We start from the raw sequence: 21,268 nt of genomic DNA on the forward strand, positions 1-21,268 counted from the left end.
ATTCAACATAAGCAACACAAAAGGGTTTTATACCAAAAGACACCAATACAATATATTTGCGACTGCAAAAACGTTTTTAAAAAAACTCCAGAAGTAATGTCGTCTCCTGAGAGAGGAAATTGTGATGATAGGATTTTTTATTCCCTATTTTTGAATTCCAGCCCATGAACAACGTACTGCGTTAGATGAGAGAAATATTTGGTCAGTGGGTTCAATTTCAGTTTATCATTTATATCAAATCAACCTTCTGTCGACTACGGAAGCCGAACTTGATCAAGCCGATTACCCGGCTCAATTGCAGGGCGTGCAATCTGTGTCACATACCCAGGGGCTCCAGCGCACATCTATTAAGATCACAAGTTTGGAGTAGTTCGTCGGAGTCACACATTTTTTAATGTTAATTGTGGCATTGTAACTGTACAGTCGTCTGTAGGAAGCTTTGCTGTGCGACATTGCACTAACAGGTAAAACGTTATGCGGCACTTTAAACATTAGACTAGCTACTGATGCTAACGGTAGCGGCTATTATTGACTGTTATTGCGATCGAAATCCGTGTCCCTTGATAACTCTAGCAATTTCACGGTAGATCACGCATTTGTCACGAGGACTGACAGGGCTCTGTAGTTGTTATCTGAGCGGCATGGGTTTAGCATTAAGTCAGCGAAGCCTTGCTAACCTGCTAGCCAGATAAAAGCGCCCCTATCAAACTGGGCCTCTCGGAAAAAAGCTGCCACATCCATTGGTTTATTATTGAATTTGTAAATACTGTAAGTGCTGTGGTCGTTGCAGCAGACCACATGATTAGACTGTAGACACTTGCGTGTTTGTGTATGTATGTCTCTGGGTGCGTGCGTGCGTACGCGCGCTTATGGTCGTGACATTTCGTTGATTTTTTGCAGAATGGAGTGGCATCCAGATGATCACGGTCTGCAGCAAGTGCTCCAGCTTCTGAAGGACTCCCAGTCCCCAGATACGGCAACACAGAGATTCAAGAAGTATCCTTACATCCAGACTATATTTATAAGCAGTTGCTTTGTGCATTTTTACTAAATAACTATGGCGCATATGCAGTGACTGAAAAAAACGACCCTTTGGAACAACTTTCTTCTGGTTCTTGTACATTCACTATAAACTCAGCGGGTAGGCTGTTCAATGCCATGGTTAATCTCCAGTCGCATCAAATTGTCTCTTACAACCTCACCTTGGTAACAGTTTGCTGTTCCTTGCCCAGTTTTAAATATTCTACACAGCTGTTTCTGTTAATGACTCTTATTCAACCTGTTTGTGAAATCCATTATCTTTAACAACCTCTGGTCTATTTCTTTTATTATGCACCGGTTCTAAACCTTAAACATTCCAGAACTTGTGCAGGAGTATCGAACATTTGATGCAAATTTAAATATGTGGTAGTAAATCCAAATCTCTATTTGGTTTGTTTGCCAACTTTTGTCATTTCTGAATTAATAAAAATATACAGCCAAGTTTTTTGTTGTAGCCCCATTTTCATAGTTTTGTATACATTTAATGCACAGTGGTTTTCATGGGGGATGGTTTCAAAAGTCAAAAGTAAAAACTAATCAACCTGCAGTCTGAACACAGAGATAGTGAAGGTCAACTTAGACAGATACCCTGTTTATTTCATTCACCATAAAAGGAAAATGTGAGGAACCTGTGTTACGTGCTTTAACAGATCAAACAGAAACTGGAGCAACTGAATCAATTTCCAGATTTCAACAACTATTTGATTTTTGTCCTTACCAGCCTCAAATCTGAGGGTAAGTCCATTCCATATACATTGCATGGATGTCTAACATGCTTATGATTAGAATAAAATGGGGACTAAAATAAATTGTTTCCCTGTCTCTGTAATTGAAGATGAGCCCACTCGCTCTTTGAGTGGTCTCATATTGAAGAACAATGTAAAGGCTCACTACCAGAACTTCCCCTGTAATGTGGCTGACTTCATCAAACGAGAATGCCTCAACAACATTGGAGACCCGTCACCACTTATCAGAGCTACAATTGGTGGGTGTTTGTGTTTGGACTGGTTAAGAGTTAATGCAGCTATTCAGTTTAGACAGTGTGTGTGTCAATTTTTCCATTACGTGTAGCAGCAGGTGTTTTTCAAACATTTGCAAAGGATGTCTTTTTTTTTTTTTTTTTGTTACGCCCAAAGCAACTCTTCTGTTTTTTTCTCCTAAAGGGATCTTGATCACAACTATTGCTTCTAAAGGAGAGCTGCAGACCTGGCCAGAACTGTTGCCTCAGCTCTGTAATCTGCTCAATTCTGAGGACTATAACACCTGTGAGGTCAGGTTAATGAATATGCACACACACATCTGCACTGTTTCAAATCATGATTATGTTGATTTTTTTTTTTTTTTTACCTCTGCATGATTTTCTCTTGTCTGGTTTAGGGTTCTTTTGGAGCCCTACAGAAGATATGTGAGGACTCCTCTGAGTTATTGGACAGTGACGCTCTAAACAGACCTCTTAATATAATGATACCAAAATTCCTCCAGTTTTTTAAGCACTGCAGTCCAAAAATCAGGTTTGTATAACCCTTTTTTATTTTATTTCACCTATCAATTGTGTGTGAAATGTGTATTTGTACTTTCCTTAGCATATGCTTACCTTTTTTAGGTCACATGCCATTGCTTGTGTGAACCAGTTCATCATCGGTAGAGCTCAAGCCCTGATGGATAACATTGACACCTTTATTGAGGTGAGTGAGTGCTTAACCCTCTTTTTATTTAGATCTTTGTGTCTTTGTGAGTTTTACAGTCAGAATTGCCGTTTTAAATGTCTGTGGATTGTACGGTGGGAGTGCCCACAGGACAGCTTTATGGACAGTTCTTATGTTAAGTCCACAGGGCAGTAGGAACAATAACAATCTTTAGACTATAGAAAGATGTCAGCCTCACTGTCTGTCTCCCCGGTGTTATCACAGTTGATAACCCACATCATATGCAGGTGTGTTTACATAACATAGCTCATGGTCATTTAGCATACACAAAACCTAGGCTGGTATGTGATGTCACATTGCAACAACATGCGTGCCGTTGAGTCGTTAACCATAACTGCATATCAGTGTAGTTCTGAACTTTCTACTAACCACTGTAGTTTTCAGTAAGCCCCGCAGTAGTTGTCACCTAAGCATGAAGCATTAGACCACAGAGCAGCTGTGCTTAGCTTTTCAGATGGGCATGAAAGTGATTCGGCAGTCGCATACAAGTAGAGCGAATGACGGATCCTCAGGGGACAGGATTAAAATAATCACCTGATCTTTTACGTCCCAAGACAATTGAAATCAAAACTGCTCATTTTGAGACACTAGGGAACTGATGAAGTAGATAGACACTCCAAAGATGCAAATATGCGTACAAAAACCCCAAGAAAGTCAATTTAATTTGTCAACAAATTCTTTTATTTTTTTAAATATAAGCCAGTTTCATTAGGTATGATAAGCACAATGGCAGCACATATTTAAAATAAAAGGATCTAAACTGACTTTCTAATTTGTTAAGAGCCATGCAGTAGGTCTTGGATAGATCTCACCTCCTGCCCCAACATCCAATCTAATGAAGAGGTGTAACGTAGAAATTGTGCCTAATCAGTACGTACACCACTGTCAGTTGACTTGTTGACTGGTGTGGGTAAAAAGATTAAAACTTTTGTCTCTGCTATTGATTGGTTATTTTTATGTTCATTTATCCCACTTCATTTTATTCTCCAAGATCCTGATGCAAAATATTTACTTCCTTTACTTGTTTTTGTCTTGTACAGAGTCTGTTTGCATTAGCCGGTGATGAGGACAGTGAAGTGCGTAAGAACGTTTGCAGGGCTCTTGTCATGCTGTTAGAAGTCCGCATTGACCGCCTTATTCCACACATGCACAGCATCATCCAGGTGAGTGTGTAATTCAGTCTTCAACCCTACATTAAAGATTAAAGACATTTAACAGCTGTGAAAATTCACAGGCCACTTTCACACTCTTCACTAACTGTTGCCTACTTTGTTTCACTAATATAGTACATGCTGCAGCGCACCCAGGACCCAGATGAGAATGTGGCTCTTGAAGCTTGTGAGTTCTGGCTAACTTTAGCTGAGCAACCCATCTGCAAGGAGGCTCTTTCTGGCCACTTGATCCAGTAAGTTTCTAATTGGCGTACGAAGGAATGGTGGGTTTAGAAGAATACAAAAGATTTATTGTTAAAAATATTTTTGACTCCTCTTAATTTTCTTGTCACAGATTAATTCCTATTTTGGTGAATGGGATGAAATACTCGGAGATCGACATAATTCTTCTAAAGGTAAGTCACTTGGACAAACATTTACCGGCATTCCGTTTTTCGCTCTTGATGTGTCCTTTTTGCAGTTACTGTTGTCTGTATTACTCCAGGGTGACGTAGAGGAAGACGAGGCCGTGCCGGACAGTGAGCAGGATATCAAACCGCGCTTTCACAAATCCCGCACTGTCACACTGCAACACGAAGGGGCTGTGGATGAGGAAGGAGAGGACATTGATGAAGATGAGGATGATGACGATGATACACTGTCTGACTGGAACCTTAGTGAGTTGTGGCTTTATTCGGATATACTGGGTAGGCTAGAATAGCAGGTATGTTAGTAGGAACATTTGTTTTCTTTAGTTTTGTATTCCCGTTAATGTTTATGGTAGGCCACAGCTCGTCAACACAGTACTATTATTTTTTAATTATTAGTCAGTTTCGTCTGTTGCAAAAATGTCTTCCAGAGCTGTCCCTTTCAAGTTTTTTTGTTTTCATCACGCTGTCACTCACTGTCTTTTTACTTCGTGTCTATGCACGTTTCCGCTTTCAAGAGAAAACAACAACGTGAGTTACACACTGAAACACCACGCTGCCATAGAAGTACATTAACTGCTGATGCTGTGACTACAGTGATGGCCAACCAGTGTGCTGAAAGAGATCACCAGGTGTACTGTAGAAAATTGTCAACCTTCGCTTACTTTTATTAAACTCAGTGCAAAAAATGTTCCTTCGTTTGTCAATACAACAATGACAGGCAGAAGAATTAATCTTCCACTAGGTGGCAGCGGACGGCTTAAAAAAGAAAAGAGCGATTCAGAGCAGTTAGATACCGTAGATACCGTAGTTGATTGTTGCGTAGTCGATCTAAACAGGCCAGGGTTTCACACTGATTTAGTTATAAATTGAAACTTAAATATCATTTTAATTCATTACATATATATGTATATGCATATATGTATATATACATATATACATATATATGTATATGTACATATATGTATATGTATATATATATATATATATGTACATATATGTATATGTATATATATATATGTATATGTGTGTGTATATATATGTATGTATATGTATATATAAATATTTATATATATACATACATACATATATACACACACACATATATATATGTATGTATGTGTATATATAAATATTTATATATATACATACATACATATATACACACACACATATATATATGTATGTATATGTATATATAAATATTTATATATACACATACATACATATATATATGTGTGTGTGTATATATGTATGTATGTATATATATAAATATTTATATATATACATACATACATATATACACACACACATATATATATGTATGTATATGTATATATAAATATTTATATATACATATACATACATATATATATGTGTGTGTGTGCTGTCAAACTGATTTGATTTGACATTTATCACAAGATTACGTGCGGTTATTTGCAATTAACATTTTTTATCATTTATTTAGGAAAGTGTTCCGCTGCAGCTCTTGATGTTCTTGCCAATGTGTTCCGTGAAGAATTGCTTCCTCACCTCTTGCCGCTGCTCAAAGACCTTCTTTTCCATCCTGACTGGGTCATCAAGGAATCTGGCATCCTTGTATTGGGGGCCATTGCTGAGGGTAAGGTCATAACTACATTTTAACTACAAAACATTCACCTGAACTGAAAAAATAATTATGTGTTAATTCATGTATCCATACGCGTACTTGTTTTATTAAGATGTTGGTTCTAAAAAACCTATTTCACATTTGAAGATTTCAGTGTTTGAATTTCTTCAGCCTGAGAGTCTGGGCTTCAAAATAAAAATATAATATAAAACATCTTTTCCTTCCTCCAGGCTGTATGCAGGGCATGGTGCCATACTTACCTGAGCTCATCCCCCACCTCATTCAGTGTCTCTGTGACAAGAAAGCTTTGGTTCGCTCTATTGCTTGCTGGACCCTGAGCCGATATGCCCATTGGGTGGTCAGCCAGCCCCCCGACGCTCATCTGAAACCTCTAATGAAAGAGCTGCTAAAACGCATCCTGGATGGCAATAAGAGAGTGCAGGAGGCCGCATGCAGGTAGGACTCTGACTCTATGGGTTCAATTACTCCAGTTCTTTCTTTTTTTTTTATTACAATTGTCAATGTGTTGTTCTTTTAAAGTGCATTTGCAACCCTGGAGGAGGAGGCATGTACCGAGCTGGTCCCTTACCTGAGTTTCATCCTTGACACACTGGTTTTTGCTTTTGGGAAATATCAGCACAAGAACCTGCTCATTCTTTATGATGCCATTGGAACACTGGCAGACTCTGTGGGACACCACCTGAACCAGCCTGTGAGCCCAACAACTGACTTTGACACACCAATGCTTTTTATTTTCTACATCAAGGCTCTGTATCTTTTTTTCTGTAGGAGTACATTCAGAAACTCATGCCCCCACTAATAGCCAAGTGGAATGAGTTAAGGGATGAAGACAAAGATCTTTTCCCTCTACTCGAGTGTCTATCGTCTGTGGCCACGGCCTTGCAGAGTGGATTTCTTCCTTACTGTGAACCTGTGTATCAACGCTGTGTCACCCTGGTGCAGAAGACGTTGGCTCAGGCCATGGTAGGTGAAACGCTGTCAGTTACTCATAACAGAGGGGCGACAATCGTTGGCCAGTTTGCCAAGGCACATGTTTGTTAGCAAATCTGATTGCTCCACCATCCTACCAGATGTGTGTACTCCAAGCTTTGTAAAATAGTCCCATATTTTTCAGTTTGTCCAGGTATTAAAACCAAACTTAAAGAACCAGCATGATTTGCAGATATGTAGGTGCAGCTCAAAAAACTTGAATATTGTGAAAACAAGTTCAGTATTTTTTGACAATTATTTTAGACAGTGAAGGTTGTGTATTATATGGATTCATTACACATTAGAGTGAAATATATTTTAAACTTCTATTTCTTTTCATTTTGATCATTATGGCATACAGATAATGAAACTCCCAAACTCAGCATCTCAGATAATTAGAATATTGTGGAACATTCAATATTAGAAGTGGTGAGTCGCAGCAGACCATGGTAGAACTTTATTGATATGTGGTTCCTCTGGGAATCGAACTCTGCTTGCAAGGCAGGTGTGCCACCCGCTTCAATACAAAGCTATGGAAATAAAATTAATTAATTAATTTAAAAAAAAACTTTCCCATACAACGATTATTATGTATTGGTCAGGCCATGCATCAAATGTCTATATGTTATTACATGTTTGTCATGAGCCTGTGTCAAGTGCTTTGACCTCTGCTTTGACCTCTGTGTTTCTCAGATGTACAGTCAGCAGCCAGACCAGTACGAGGCACCAGACAAGGACTTCATGATCGTAGCTCTGGACCTTCTGAGTGGTCTGGCAGAGGGGCTTGGAGGCCACGTGGACACACTGGTTTCTCGTAGCAACATCATGACTTTACTGTTTCAGTGCATGCAGGTGATGAGAGTGTGTGGTTTGTTCCACCAAGCTGTTCGTCACATTACCATTCCAGGCACAAATCATTTTCACTTATTCTCATTTAGCCCGGGGCCCCCAGGGGTCAGTATTTACCATGTTTTACTGATACCAAGGCTTCAAGATTTTTCAAGTGAAATGAAGCCTGAATGTTCAGCAATGTTCCTGATATTGTGCTTTTTAACTTGGAAACTGATGATCAGAATGATATGAAATAGTAAAAGTTAAAGCTTCTCAGGGTGTTCTCACACCTCCGACTGCTTCTTATGTTTACTTCTCTTTGTCTTTGTGTCTCTCAGGATACGATGCCTGAAGTAAGACAGAGTTCATTTGCTCTACTTGGTGACCTCACTAAGGCTTGTTTCCCACATGTCAAACCGTGTATTGGTAATTTCCTTCATTTTTTTTCATTAGCAATGAAAAACATCATGTTTAGGTTTTTAAGACAATGTTTGTCATTGCTGCAGCTGAGTTCATGCCAATCCTTGGGACAAATCTGAACCCAGAGTTCATCTCTGTCTGCAACAACGCAACCTGGGCCATAGGAGAAATCTGTATGCAGATGGGTGAGTTGTAGAAAATCTGTTCTTACAAAGGGTTCCGTACATTCTCTGTGTCTCACCATATTCTTTTTGCGCCGTCAGGAGTGGAAATGCAGCCGTATGTTGCTATGGTTTTGAACCAGCTTGTTGAGATCATCAATCGACCCAACACTCCGAAGACACTGCTAGAAAATACTGGTATATACGTTTGATTTTGATTTATTTTTCAATTGTACTGGTATCTGAAAAAACCACAGCAAAAATTGTCTCTGTTTTTTTTTTCCCCAGCTATAACTATTGGCCGTCTGGGTTATGTATGCCCCCAGGAAGTTGCCCCCCTGCTGCCACAGTTTATTCGGCCTTGGTAACAGACTACTGATCAGCCTAATGTTTTTTTTTTATTTATCTAAAAAGCACTTGGACAAGTTTTAATGGTAAAAGATGACCAACTTAAATAACTTATACATATTCAGACACTTTTCTCTGGCATTCACCTGCTTTGCCTACAAAACTTTATTTTGAGTTATAAAGTTGTCACTGATGACATCATTGATTTTTTTTTTTTTTTTAGCCATTAAAAACTGAAATGGTTAAAGGTTTGAGTGCAAAATGTTACACATATAAAACAGTAGGGGAAAGAAAGAACTGGTCATGGTATTGATTGTTTTTAACTGTTAAAAGTCTACATTTCCCTTCCTTTTTTCCTTTGCTTTTAAATGAATACAGTTTTGGAGTTAATGTACATGTTTTTATAGAAATGGTTAGAAAGTGTTCAGCTTCTAATTTAACGATGACTGTACGCGGCAGGTGCACATCTCTGCGAAACATCCGAGACAATGAGGAGAAAGACTCTGCTTTTCGTGGCATTTGCATGATGATTGGGGTGAATCCAGGAGGCGTTGTACAGGTATGTGTTTGTACAAGTTTAAATCCTAACATGTTGAGGGTTGTGGAAGGAACTGATTGTAAGCTGAGTTTAGGCAAAAGATGGCGTACACTCTGAACACAGTGCCTGTCCATCACATGGGCAATAATCAGGTGAATTGTCTTCCCACCTTGGTGCACAGAGAGACTGATGGTTTGAGACCAAACTCTGGTACAAATTGCAAAATGTGCTGCCAGTGATCTTTACAGCACACTGTCTGTGGTACACACGGCTGTGGTTATTTGCTTTACCACAAACTCTTATTGAACTGTGTCAGAGGTGCAGGATGCCTGCCGAGAGACGAGTGTGAGTTTAAAAAATGCTAATGTTTTTTTGTCTGTTTATTCAGGACTTCATCTTCTTCTGTGACGCAGTGGCCTCCTGGGTGAATCCAAAGGAAGATCTGAGAGAAATGTTCTATAAGGTGAGTATCTAGTTTAACACTTTAGTTAACACTTTATAACACTACTAACTTGATAGTCCTTGAGAGTTCTGTGCGGTGAACAAACACGGGTAAATCCCTGCTTTGTACTGCTGTGCCACTGAAACCAAATACACCTGGTTCGGCACAAAACACCTGATCCCTAGTCTGTCCGTGTTCTTGCATACTGTGTGTGTATTCTGGTGGCCCCGCCTCCCCCCCCACAAAGAGTGGATGACTGACAAGAGGGTTCGCTCCGCTCGTTCCGCTATGGAACAAACGCGCCCAGAATAATGTGAATTCTGCCGTTTGTTTTCTTTATATTTCAGATCTTGCATGGTTTTAAGGAGCAGGTTGGGGAAGAAAACTGGCTGCAGTTCTCAGAGCAGTTCCCCCCACTGCTGAAAGAGAGACTGGCAGCCTGCTATGGTGTTTAGACTCTCCATGCCTAACCAAGCGGTACCAGCACATGCTTTTACTTGTAACCAGTTGCCCTGTTGGTGTGAAGGTAATGCTGATTCCTTTGATTTGAACTTGTCCTTCCAGGTGAATCAACAGGGAGGAGAGTGAATGGGAACTCATCCATCTGTGTATTGCACTGCCCTGTTCTGGGGGGAGGGAGAGGGACACTATTGGCCACACCCCCTGAAGGACAGCCCCCATACCCAATGTGTTTGTCCATTGTGGGAGGGTGGGCGGGTGGGAGGGCGGGACAGTGGGACACCTCTAGATAAACTAGGCTGGCAACCAACACAGGTAGTAACAGATAGAGGGACAGACAGACAGACATGTTTGAAAAGAGAAAGGCAGGGACAGCTGCCAGCACAGAGACAGTTGAGGGAAACCAATTGGAGCGGGGCATCAAACAATGCAAAGAAGAAAAAAAAAGAAAAAAAAGCTGTGCAATTGCCTGTAAAACCGGGAGCTTAAATGGGGATACTTGAGGTTAAGAGTAACTTGACTGATGGGGAAAGACCAACGTTGACCCACACATATGCATTACATGATCTGAAGGTGTGGCAATATTATTTAAACTTTTTTGTTTATTATTACCTATTATATGTAGTATGGGGCAAAGTGATATTTGTTCTACGCAGAATAGGATTTAAAGTAAATGTTCTCCGTTAGTGGTTAGAGAACTCTGCTCGTCTGTGGAGTCACTCACAAGTCACTATTCCTACACTATCTGTTCCCTTTTCTCATTATGATCAGTGAGCTGTCTTTCAGAGATATTTCTGTTTCTACCCGAAGGAAGTGTCTCTCTTTTTGACTTTGTGGAAACTTTTCTCTTAGTGGGAGGATTTAGGGCTAAAACATTTGGTTCTTACCAATGTAGGAAGAAAAATCAAATTGTTATCTTAATACATCTTAGTTAAATGAGGTTCTCTGTGTGTGTGTGTGTGTGTGTGTGTGTGTGTGTGTGTGTGTCTTTTTCTGTCTGTCTTTGTATGTGCTGCTTGCAAGTCCTTAATCAAGCATTCACTCCTAATAACTTGTATATTGTTTTGGATTATGGTACTGAGTTGAACACTTGACCCCCCCCACCCCCACCACAGTGTCCTTCACCATGTTTTGTGTGTCTTTCTGTTGGTTTGTGTTTATGTGTCAACCATTTTGGTTTCCATTTGATGCCATATTGATAACTAATGTGATGAGAGCGTGATTGGCCGTGTCATTGCTATCTTTACAATGTTTTAAAACTGGTCCATATTTTGTTGCTGCTACTGATGACATTCGTTTCTAATGTGGACCCGAATTTACACAATTACTGCAAAAAAAAAAAAAAGTTTATTTCAGTGATTGTTTCAGTAGTTTGTTTTTTTTTGCACTCATTATTTTATGTGATTGTAAGTACAAATAGAAATTAACTTTCCTTTAACTTCACCCATGTTATTTGTCTTGACCCTAATGTCAGTGTTTGTCAAACTGTATTGCACTGTGAAATTAAGTGTCTTTGACTGGCAAAAAAATGAATGGCAAATAAAAACAACTTTGTGAAACTGCGACTAATCCGCACTTTTACAATAATTGACTTTGCCATATTGGTGAGGTGTGTGTGTGTGTGTGTGCTCGCACTTTCCTGCATGAGTATGTATTCACAAGGACATTTTGCGCTAGCTTGTGAGCATGTATGATATAGTTGGATCATTTATACACTAGGTGTACCAGGTGTGTGTAACCAGCACTAGTTTCAGTGTATTCATGCTGTTGTCAGTTTCCACCGCCCTCTTTGTGAATGCCTGTGCAGTTGTGTATATGTATTGTCTGTGTAGAGTAAACGATCGCCCTTTACACACCAGTACACCTCAATTTACAATGGGAGATATAAAAAAAGAAAAGCTATGACACTGCCAAAGAGCAAAAGTGGACTCTCAACAACAAGTTGTATTATTATTACTACAGTACTATTAAATTGATCTCAGTATGACTGTATCCAATAAGAATTTAAATGATCAACTGAGCGTCTGCTCTCATAATTGACAACAGGGAACATTTTGTTTCATTAATATCATGCTCACAGGCGTGAATACATTTGGACGGACTGGCACTTGATTGGACCATGACTGTGACCACACCGTCTATCTTGACTGTATATACAAAGACAATCAGAACCCAGTTGCTTTTCTGTTGCCACTGTATTTTACAGTAAGTTAAATACTTTAAGTTAAATACTTGAATTTTTTTTTTTTTGCTCTTTCATGTTTTTAATTATTGTGTTTTTTATCTGGGAAACTGTTTTTTTAGTTTCACTAATGGAGTTATTTTAATATTGCTGTAGTGGTTCCTTCAGTAACAGATTAATACATACAATCTTCCAATAAAGAAAATCTCTTCTTAATTAGGTACAAAATAATGGGAACAAAGAAAGAAACTAAATATATTATAAAGAGCGTGTGATATGTACATTTAAAGACTTTGGTACATTGTGTGTTTTTTAATGGATTATTTTGCTTTTTGTGATCCCTTTTTCTAAAGATGGAAATGGAAATAAAATCTTTTTGAGCCTGCAATATGACATAGATTTTGATTTGTTTATAAAATCTATAAGCATATTAGGTTTAATTTTTTAACGTTTTTTTTTTTTTTTGGCAGCTCCATGGCTGATCATTTCTCTTCATGTTTCCTGTTTTCAATAGTGCTGCTGATTCTCTTCAAAAGTAGTAGGTAAAGTACATCCATTCAAAGTACATGTGATGGGTATCCATCCAGCAGTATTGATGTGGGCAGACGTTATGGGTTGCAGTATTAGTATTAGACATGAGATAGCAGACCTGGTTGTCTTACTTAACTACCCGTGTGTACATTTTGTATGTTGGACAAAACTTGGTCCAGGTGTAGAATACCTTATGTGTCGATATGTGGGTGCCCAAATTAAAGACTGTTTAAGGAAGATTAAAGTTATTTAAAAAAATAGAAGAATATGAATATGAAAAAAATATGGAACTCCAACAATATCAGCCAACCGTTATTCTCAGCTGTTATTAGCATAAATATGTAATATTTGTAAGAATTGTTATTTGTGATGGGTTTTGCCCAGGTGTTGTGACCTAAAAATGTCAAATTAAATTCTTGTCATTGTCAGACACCCCCTTAAAAAACCCTTCACCTAAGGTCCAGGTCAGCATATTCAGCATTAAATCATTTTTATAACAAATGAAGTGCACCATCGGAGAGACGATAAGACTTCTTTATTTAACTTTATAATTAGTAGGAATGATTAAGTGTGTTTATTAGAAAATGATCCCATGTAACCTAAAAGAAAAGCTCTTTAACTTTATCATTAAGTCAACAATAAGTCTAAAATTAAGACACACTGGTGTATAACATGCACGTAGCCTCGGCCCCGTCATATTTATACAAAATAGGTATTTTAAAGTGAAGACAGTAAACCTGAAATACAAGTGAAATACAATTTCACTGAAATAAAATCAACTCTGCAGACGTTTCAATAAAGCTTGTCTGAAAACGTGGCCCAAAATCACACAAAATCGTGATAACAGGCTCTGGGTTAAACGGTGTTTCGTGATCTCCTGGTATACGATCCCTTTTCTTTTTGTAGGGTGTTGTTGTTCTTATGACGCACCCACACATGATCTCTTCCTGAAGACATTGTCCTTTGTTTAAAGCTGCTACTCTTAGCAGGATAAAGGACAATGATAACTGACAGAAAAATATTTGGACCAAACAGCTGAACACTACAATATGTGAACTATACATGACAAGGTCTTTTATCCACAAACTCCATAGATACTCCACTAGTTGTGGTGTTACACAAGTGTATTTAGAAGATCAACAGTGGGTTTAGCCCTGTTGGCAATCGAACGGTTCATCACATGAAGTGTTTTACCTACTTAGTCACACGCTGTAACAGTCTCTGTTTGAAACACGTTTTCTCTGTAAACGCCACTGTGAGTCACAAAGGAGTCATCAAACTATTTGGAATGAATCTCTGGTTTCCTCAGCCCTGTAATGAGGAGTGATTAAATCATTCCATATTCTCAAATTCCACCTTTTCTAATTTTACTTAGTTCAGAAATTGCTGAAAATCTCTTTTTTTGTGCTCCAGTCCATCTTTGGTGCTGTCTTCTTGTTACGCCCCGCAAAAAAGTTTTGCTTAGCTTCAGCTGCTGTTGGACTTAGACGCAAGCAATTGTCTACGAAAGGATCTGAAACACACCCGTCATCCTCATCAGGAACCTACAAAAAACACAAATATCCATTGGTTCTTGCACACTTCCAGACCTCAAATCTCTGAATCCTAGTCAAGACACACGACTCTCACCTGAAAACTAATTTCTGAGCTGTTGACGTCTGACTGTGAAGTGGAACTCCTGGAGGAATAGGATTCTGAGCTCCTATACGCACGGCACTGCGCGAATCCTTCTTTGTTTGTGGTGTCTGTAAATGTCATATTTATGACTGGTGTGTCTGTGGCAGAGAGCTCGACAGGAGGAGTGTTCAGCATGTGTTCTGAAGCTGGTCTGTCCACAAAGACCTCTGAAAAAAAAAAAAAAAAATAGAAATTCAGGAAATCCAGAGCTGCTACAGCAGTGATTCCCAACCACTGTGCCGTGGCACACTGGTGTGCCGTGGAAAATGATTTAATTTGACTTAATTGAGCTGAAAACTATTATTTATTTATTGCATAGAATTTTTCATGAAAGTGTCTTTCTTCAATTCCTGCCAGTATATCAGCGTCGTCTTCAACTAAACAGACTGAGATCTTAGTCAATGATGAGGTCATTTAAACTAGAAGATTATATATATATTTCATTACATATATTTTTTGTGAGATTTTTTGTTTGGTGGTGTGCCACTGTGCTACAGAATGTAGTGTCCATACTTATCCTCATCCTCCTAATTTGTGTATTTTTATTTCTTTATGTTTGAGTTTTACACAGACAACAAAGAGTGGAGCCTGTGGCCAAAGGCAGGAAAACACTCTGACCAGTCATGACTTGGACCCAGAATAGCACCATTCTTCACTGGAGTAGCATTAGACTTGTCTCTAGGCGCTAAGTCTTGAATGACATCGCAACAGTTGGTGGTATCTGGCGACAAAGAGCTGCCCTGAGTTGACATGCTAATACAATATACAAGTAGCTTTAGGTGATTACATTGTTTAAGAAGGTCAGCGATGTCAGCAGTTTGGAGATGGACGGAAGCAAGAGTGACTGTTAGAAATGTTCAGATACAATACAAGCAATCTACCAACACACCAGGACACACCAAAGTACTGAAACCACTAATGGCTCTTCACATTAATCCATTACTGCTAACAATTTAAACTAAAACTATTTCCAAAGTCTGTGTTTGTGAATACACCCCAGCTCCTTCTTCTTCTTTCGGCTTTGTCCCTTTTTTTCAGGGGTTGCCACAGCGAATCATTGATTTCCATCTCTCTCTGTTCTCTGCATCTTCTCCTCTGACTCCAACTATCTGCATGTCCTCCCTCACTGCATCCATATATCTCCTCTTTGGCCTTTCTCCTACCTGGTAGCTCCATCTCCAACATTCTTCTACCAATGTATCCACTGTCCCTCCCCTGCACATGTCCAAACCATCTCAATCTGGCTTCTCTAGCTTTGTCTCCAAACCTTCCTGTCTGTGTTGTCCCTCTAATGACCTCATTCCTGATCCTGTCCATTCTTGTCACTCCTAAAGAGAATCTTAGCATCTTTACCTCTGCCAGCTCCAGCTCCACCTCCTGTCTTCTGCCTATTGCCACCGTCTCTAAACCATACATCATGGCCGGTTTCACCACCGTCCTGTAAACCTTTCCCTTCACCTTAGCTGACACTCTTCTTCCAGCTCCATAATACCCACAATTTATTTTTCCCAAGCTCTGTCTCAAGGAGCACAAAAACACTCATACTTTAAACAGGCAGTGGGTGGAGTGACATATTTCAGCAACACTGTGTGTGAGTGTGTTAATCTGTTATGTGACCGTTGATGTGGTGGCTGGTAGGGGTGATTCCTAGTCTGCGAAAGAGCTCGTCTGTTTCCTGGTCAACCATGAGGAGCTGGATTTCCTCTCCTCCTGTTTTAATCAGCGCCACCACCTCAGAGTGCCTCAGGCCCTCCACGTTCACTCCATTCACCTGTGACACAAAGAAATACACACGTCTTAAGCCAATTTGACTTTTGACATATTTTATTTGGCTGACTTTCACTCGTTTAACTACCAGTTATCTAATCTATCATTTGACGTCATTAATAAGTCATTAACGACCTTCATTAGGTCTCATCACTCCTTCATTCAATCTTGATTAAGCCTACAGTGTATGTAGGGCTGGCTCAAGTAGAGCTGAGTGATCTGTTTGCTATCCTGCTGTAGCCTAGACTGTTGGGAAAACTCCCATGGTGCACTTAGCACTCATATATACAGTACATTACATTACAATATTACATATGTGTAATTTTGACTATTTATACGTTCATTTTATTTATTATTTTATTAGTATAATCTCTCGGTTTGGCAAGTTTGTTTAGTGAATTACATTTAACCATGACTTTACTAAAGCAGATGTGGAAGCAGACCTTTGTCTGATCAAGTTACCTCCACCAGTTTGTCTCCAGGTCTGATGTCTGCTCTCTCTGCTGCTGAATGTGGGTCAACAGATCGTATAAACTGTCCAGGCTTTGTCTTATTACTGTGCAGGTTAAAGCCAAAGCCATGCTTGCCCCTCACCAGATGGCACAGTCGGGGAAGGAGCGTAGACACTGACTGTGACGTGTTGTCCAACTGCAGCTACAAAAAGTCAACAACAAAGTCCAACAATTGAAAACTTGAACCAAAAGAATTTAGGAAGAAGCCTTCAGACGGTTAGGTCAGTTCAGAACATTTTAAAAATAAAATGAAAATAAATTCTAATTTTTTTTTTTTACGTGACAAAGGCAGAGTTTTACCTCCTTCATGAATAACAGAGAGTATAAATACATGAATTACATTTATACTGTATAGCACTCTTGCACTGATAGAGACTCTGTAGTTTGGGTCTCATAATAGACACCATAATGCTTACAATGTTGACGGAGGATCACAACCAGTTGAAGATCAACACGTTTTCATATTAACAATTTGTTTCTGTCTGTTCCATAAAGTTTTGTTTACCACCACAGATTTTGTGCCACTGACCCGTTTCATGTAAGGCAATATTCTCACAGACCGGTCTTTGGGGTGTGGTAAAACAAATGTAACAAAAAAAAAAAAAATGAAACTGATATAAAAGCAAATATCAACTCACCATAATGCTGAACGCCACATATTACACAGGGAGGGTTCAGCACATTTGACTCACTGTTGAATTAAAGCTGCACTTGGAGTAGGATTGTCAAAGCCTAACCTGTGTGGCCCTCGACATGTGTCACGAGGCAATTGTAATTGAGTGAATCCAGTCATTTGTCAAAATTAACCATATTTTGCGCTGATTATCAAAAAAACGTTGGTTTTCTCAGTGGCACAGTCCCAAACAACCCTTAACACCAGTCCTGGTCCAGGTGGTTTCCTCAAAACGGACTAAATAGCTGAAAGATTATCAAAAACCAATAAGCTAACATAACACAGAGGTTTTATAACATTTTAAAAATAGTGACACGTACCACACCTATGACTGAGGACCTGCCTGAACACCAAACAACAGGAATAACTGTAGAAATCTGTCCATGTCTTTCTGATCTACACCGTGTCCAACAGAACTCTTTTCATGATGTTTCTTCTGTAGAACTGCTGCAGCGCCTGTTTTATTTGCCTCTACAGTATTGCCTGTATTTACCCTGCCTTGGACTATGAGGGCGCCAGTGTGAATCCCAGAACACTTTGTTTGGAATCAAAACATGAAGTTTAATCTTTGATCTACAAATTCCAATTCTAGAAAAGTCGGCAGATTAAACTGCATTTTTGATTTTTTTATGATGCATCAGTGGAAGGCGTTACTTAACCAGAACCTAAAAGGACCAGAATCCTGCTGGCACAGCCTTTAAAATCATCTACTGTGTCTGTTATGATATATATATTTTTTAATATTTGTGTTAAAAATCAGCGTTTCTTTAAGGTTTCTTGCTCACTGGTCCAGCCTTAACATTTATTTTTTATCTGTACGTGTGTTGTGGACACAGAGTAATAAAACAAAGCGCACAACAGTTACAATTCATATAAAATATGATCCTCCTTATTTGTATTCTTTGCCCACCAGCGTTCAAAATCATTTTCTCCAAAAAGAAAGCAGACAAAACTTGAATAGTTTGATGAAACCCTTATTCCACTGCCTTAGCTTAGCCATCTGTAAAAACACACGCTTCACAGGAGACAAAGGTCTTGTTTTTATCTTCCTTTATACCTTGTATACAAAACATTGGGTGTTGAGGACAATGTAAACACAAAATAAAGAGTATTTGGTTTACATCTGGGACTTCTGTACACACAGTATTCGCTGAGTGGAAGTAAGCAACAGCTGGGGTTTTGGTAGAAAAGGAATTTTGTCTTTGCTGTCTAGAGTCAGGTGAGAAGAACTAAAACACACAAATCATATACATGAGTCAAAAGCTTTTCAATTTTAACAGTAATCCAACTGATACAAAACCGATGTATTTAGGTGAGTTCAGTGAGGCAGTGAAAATCGACCGTCATTCAATAAAAAAAACTATCGTCTCCTCTTTGAGAGAGCATTTAACAGCGCCCCCTAAATGTTACGAGGTGAGTGAGCGTGATTTGAACCAATTATACTGTCACGTATTTAGTTGTTCTACTAAAGAACAGCAGTTCTGTTGTTATTCCAGCTTTATTTATATTATATTAGTAGATACTGTATATTTATGACCTGCAATATTTCACAGTATAATCCTAAATTTCCCAAAGGGAACACCTGCGGGATTAATAAAGTGCTATCTATCTATCTGCAAACTCAACAGCAAAAATACATTCAACAAAAATGCAAACCAATATATACATACTTTACTTCCTTATACTCTACTGTACTTTGCTGCTGTAAAAACTATGAATTCCCCCACTGTGGGACGCTGAAAGACTTATTATTTCCTTAAGCTTTTGCATATCTGGTCCTGTTTGTTATGTGTCAGAGTGAATAAAGTTAACGTGTAAGGCCAGTCATTCGCTAGTGTGGAATAAACATCAGGCAAAATTTGCTTAGTGTCCGAAAAATCATGGTAGAGTCAGCCACAGTTCACGGGTTCCAAAATATTTTCACATCAAAAATACTAGAACCCTTCACTGCAAACCAAGACATTTCTGTCACAGTCATAAACTCACCTCTATGTCAGTGGCCGTACTTGATGTCAGGGAGGCTCTTTTGACCTTGTCTCGTGTGATTTCCCGTGTGAGCGAGTCTCCAGCAGAAGGGTGAAATAAGTGTGCGTACTTGAATGTAGGTGACAGAGAGGGCGTCTCTCTTTGTATTGGAGAAGGTGTGGGGCTGTATGGGAGTGAGATCCGTGGAGAAAGCGTTCCCATCTCAACAGCTAGGTCCTCTGTACATGCCAGACCACAGCTTTTCAGGTATTTTTCTGTGTCTCTGTCCACCACCAGCAGCCTTGTGCGATGAGGTACTTCAGAGATTCGTTCCACCACCTGGAAGACAGAGCAGTGGGACAGGGATTATTGTTGAGTCACTGAAAACATGTTGATGGTCCATACACAGCAGGACTGGCTAACACATTTTGGTTCAGGGGCCACATACAGCCTGGTTAGACGTTAAGTGGGTCGGACTAGTACAATCGTGACATAATTACCTATAAATAACAATATATATGCCCCTCCCCCCCCCCCCATGTTATGCAAAAAAGTACAAGTATATAAAAAAAAGTGTTTTTGCTTTTTTTTTCAAAATTCATCAAGCAGGCCGGATTGAACCCCCTAGTGCAGTGGTTCTCAAACTGTGGTACGGGTACCACCGGTGGTACGCAGGGAAAATTCACATTTTCACATTTACATTTTCAATTGAATAAATCTGAAACATACCATGCACAATTAATACAACATTTAAACATAAACATTTCTAAACATCTCTCCTGTGGTGGAAGCTAACAGTGAAGGCCTCTGCTGCTGTATTCTAATGTTGGTCATCATGGTGGTACTCAGAGAGATCAGTGTTTTCTCAGGTGGTACAGAGGATATAAAGTTTGAGAACCACTGCCCTAGTGGGATGGTTTTGGACCACGGGCCATATGTTTAACACCCCTGATATACAGTAACAGATATTGACAAAGAAGCCCAGTGAATTCCGTTACACTAAGCTCAGTGACCCATTTTGTAGTTCCCCCTCCTGCTCCTCAGACAAAAGAGAGAAAAAAGCCGTCCAACAAGTAAAACGATCACTGTTTTTTTTTTCTTTCTCTGAGATTGTCGGGCTATTCTTAATAAATATTAAACATTCGTGATGTTTGTTTGGCCCTGATTTTTTTTTTAAACATGACTTACTTGACAATGACTTTCGTTTTCCACATTTTCCCCATTGACCTCTACCACCCGATCTCCAGGTTTCAGTCCGGCCAGGTCAGCTGGAGAACCCGGCTCGACTTTGCGAATAAACTGCCCGCCTTTATTCCGCTCACCGTGCAAGTGGAATCCATACCCGCTCGGTCCTTTGGTCACAAAACAGAGTCTGGGTCGAAGCCAACTCTCCATTACAGGACGACAATATGGAGAAACTAGGTTAAGGTGTGTGGAGAAAATAAGATGACGATTATCCAAGAGTTTGAGAAAGTCTTGGACACGTAATCCAACGAGCTGTTGCGCGCTTCGGGACCAAAACCAACTTCATATTTAAACAAGATAAAAGTCCAATAACAGTATAGAATAATAGCAATACCAGAAACCTCAGCAGCGACCACAACAATTAGAATACATCTCTAATAGATTAAAGTTTGCGTAAATCCGGAAAAATCACGGACGCACACCTAATTCCGTTAATTGGCGAAATGATGCCTTTTCATCAGACTGCAATTGTTCCGTCCATCTTATGGTGACAGTGAAAGACGTCAACACCCTCCAGACCGATAACCAAACGCTGGGCAGACACTAGTGAACTGAACACTGTCTCAGGCTTCTCAGACAAGGACACAGGTCG

General features: G+C 39.4%; 2 protein-coding genes across 2 annotated transcripts; one reads left to right on the forward strand and one right to left on the reverse strand.

Moving 5' to 3' along the window:
* Positions 1 to 901: 901 nt before the first annotated feature.
* tnpo2b (transportin 2b) lies at positions 902 to 11,683 on the forward strand. The gene is made up of 23 exons (XM_025058934.1): positions 902 to 990; positions 1,691 to 1,776; positions 1,877 to 2,026; positions 2,205 to 2,311; positions 2,419 to 2,552; positions 2,645 to 2,726; positions 3,788 to 3,910; positions 4,034 to 4,152; positions 4,254 to 4,314; positions 4,404 to 4,575; positions 5,795 to 5,947; positions 6,166 to 6,391; positions 6,476 to 6,647; positions 6,725 to 6,919; positions 7,619 to 7,777; positions 8,095 to 8,182; positions 8,263 to 8,361; positions 8,440 to 8,535; positions 8,626 to 8,701; positions 9,145 to 9,244; positions 9,612 to 9,686; positions 10,013 to 10,142; positions 10,230 to 11,683. The coding sequence occupies exons 1-22, from the start codon at positions 902 to 904 to the stop codon at positions 10,118 to 10,120; spliced, it is 2,670 nt and encodes an 889-aa protein (XP_024914702.1). The 3' UTR covers positions 10,121 to 10,142; positions 10,230 to 11,683.
* Positions 11,684 to 12,361: 678 nt separating this feature from the next.
* On the reverse strand, positions 12,362 to 21,227 carry nherf2 (NHERF family PDZ scaffold protein 2). The gene is made up of 6 exons (XM_008317257.3): positions 20,620 to 21,227; positions 19,453 to 19,770; positions 16,744 to 16,935; positions 16,132 to 16,285; positions 14,467 to 14,681; positions 12,362 to 14,381 (listed from the first exon to the last, which is right to left on the reverse strand). The coding sequence occupies exons 1-6, from the start codon at positions 20,824 to 20,826 to the stop codon at positions 14,214 to 14,216; spliced, it is 1,254 nt and encodes a 417-aa protein (XP_008315479.1). The 5' UTR covers positions 20,827 to 21,227; the 3' UTR covers positions 12,362 to 14,213.
* Between the last annotated feature and the right edge of the window lie 41 nt (positions 21,228 to 21,268).

Source organism: Cynoglossus semilaevis, chromosome 9 (assembly GCF_000523025.1).
Source record: "Cynoglossus semilaevis isolate Cse_v1.0 chromosome 9, Cse_v1.0, whole genome shotgun sequence".
NCBI lineage: Eukaryota > Metazoa > Chordata > Actinopteri > Pleuronectiformes > Cynoglossidae > Cynoglossus > Cynoglossus semilaevis.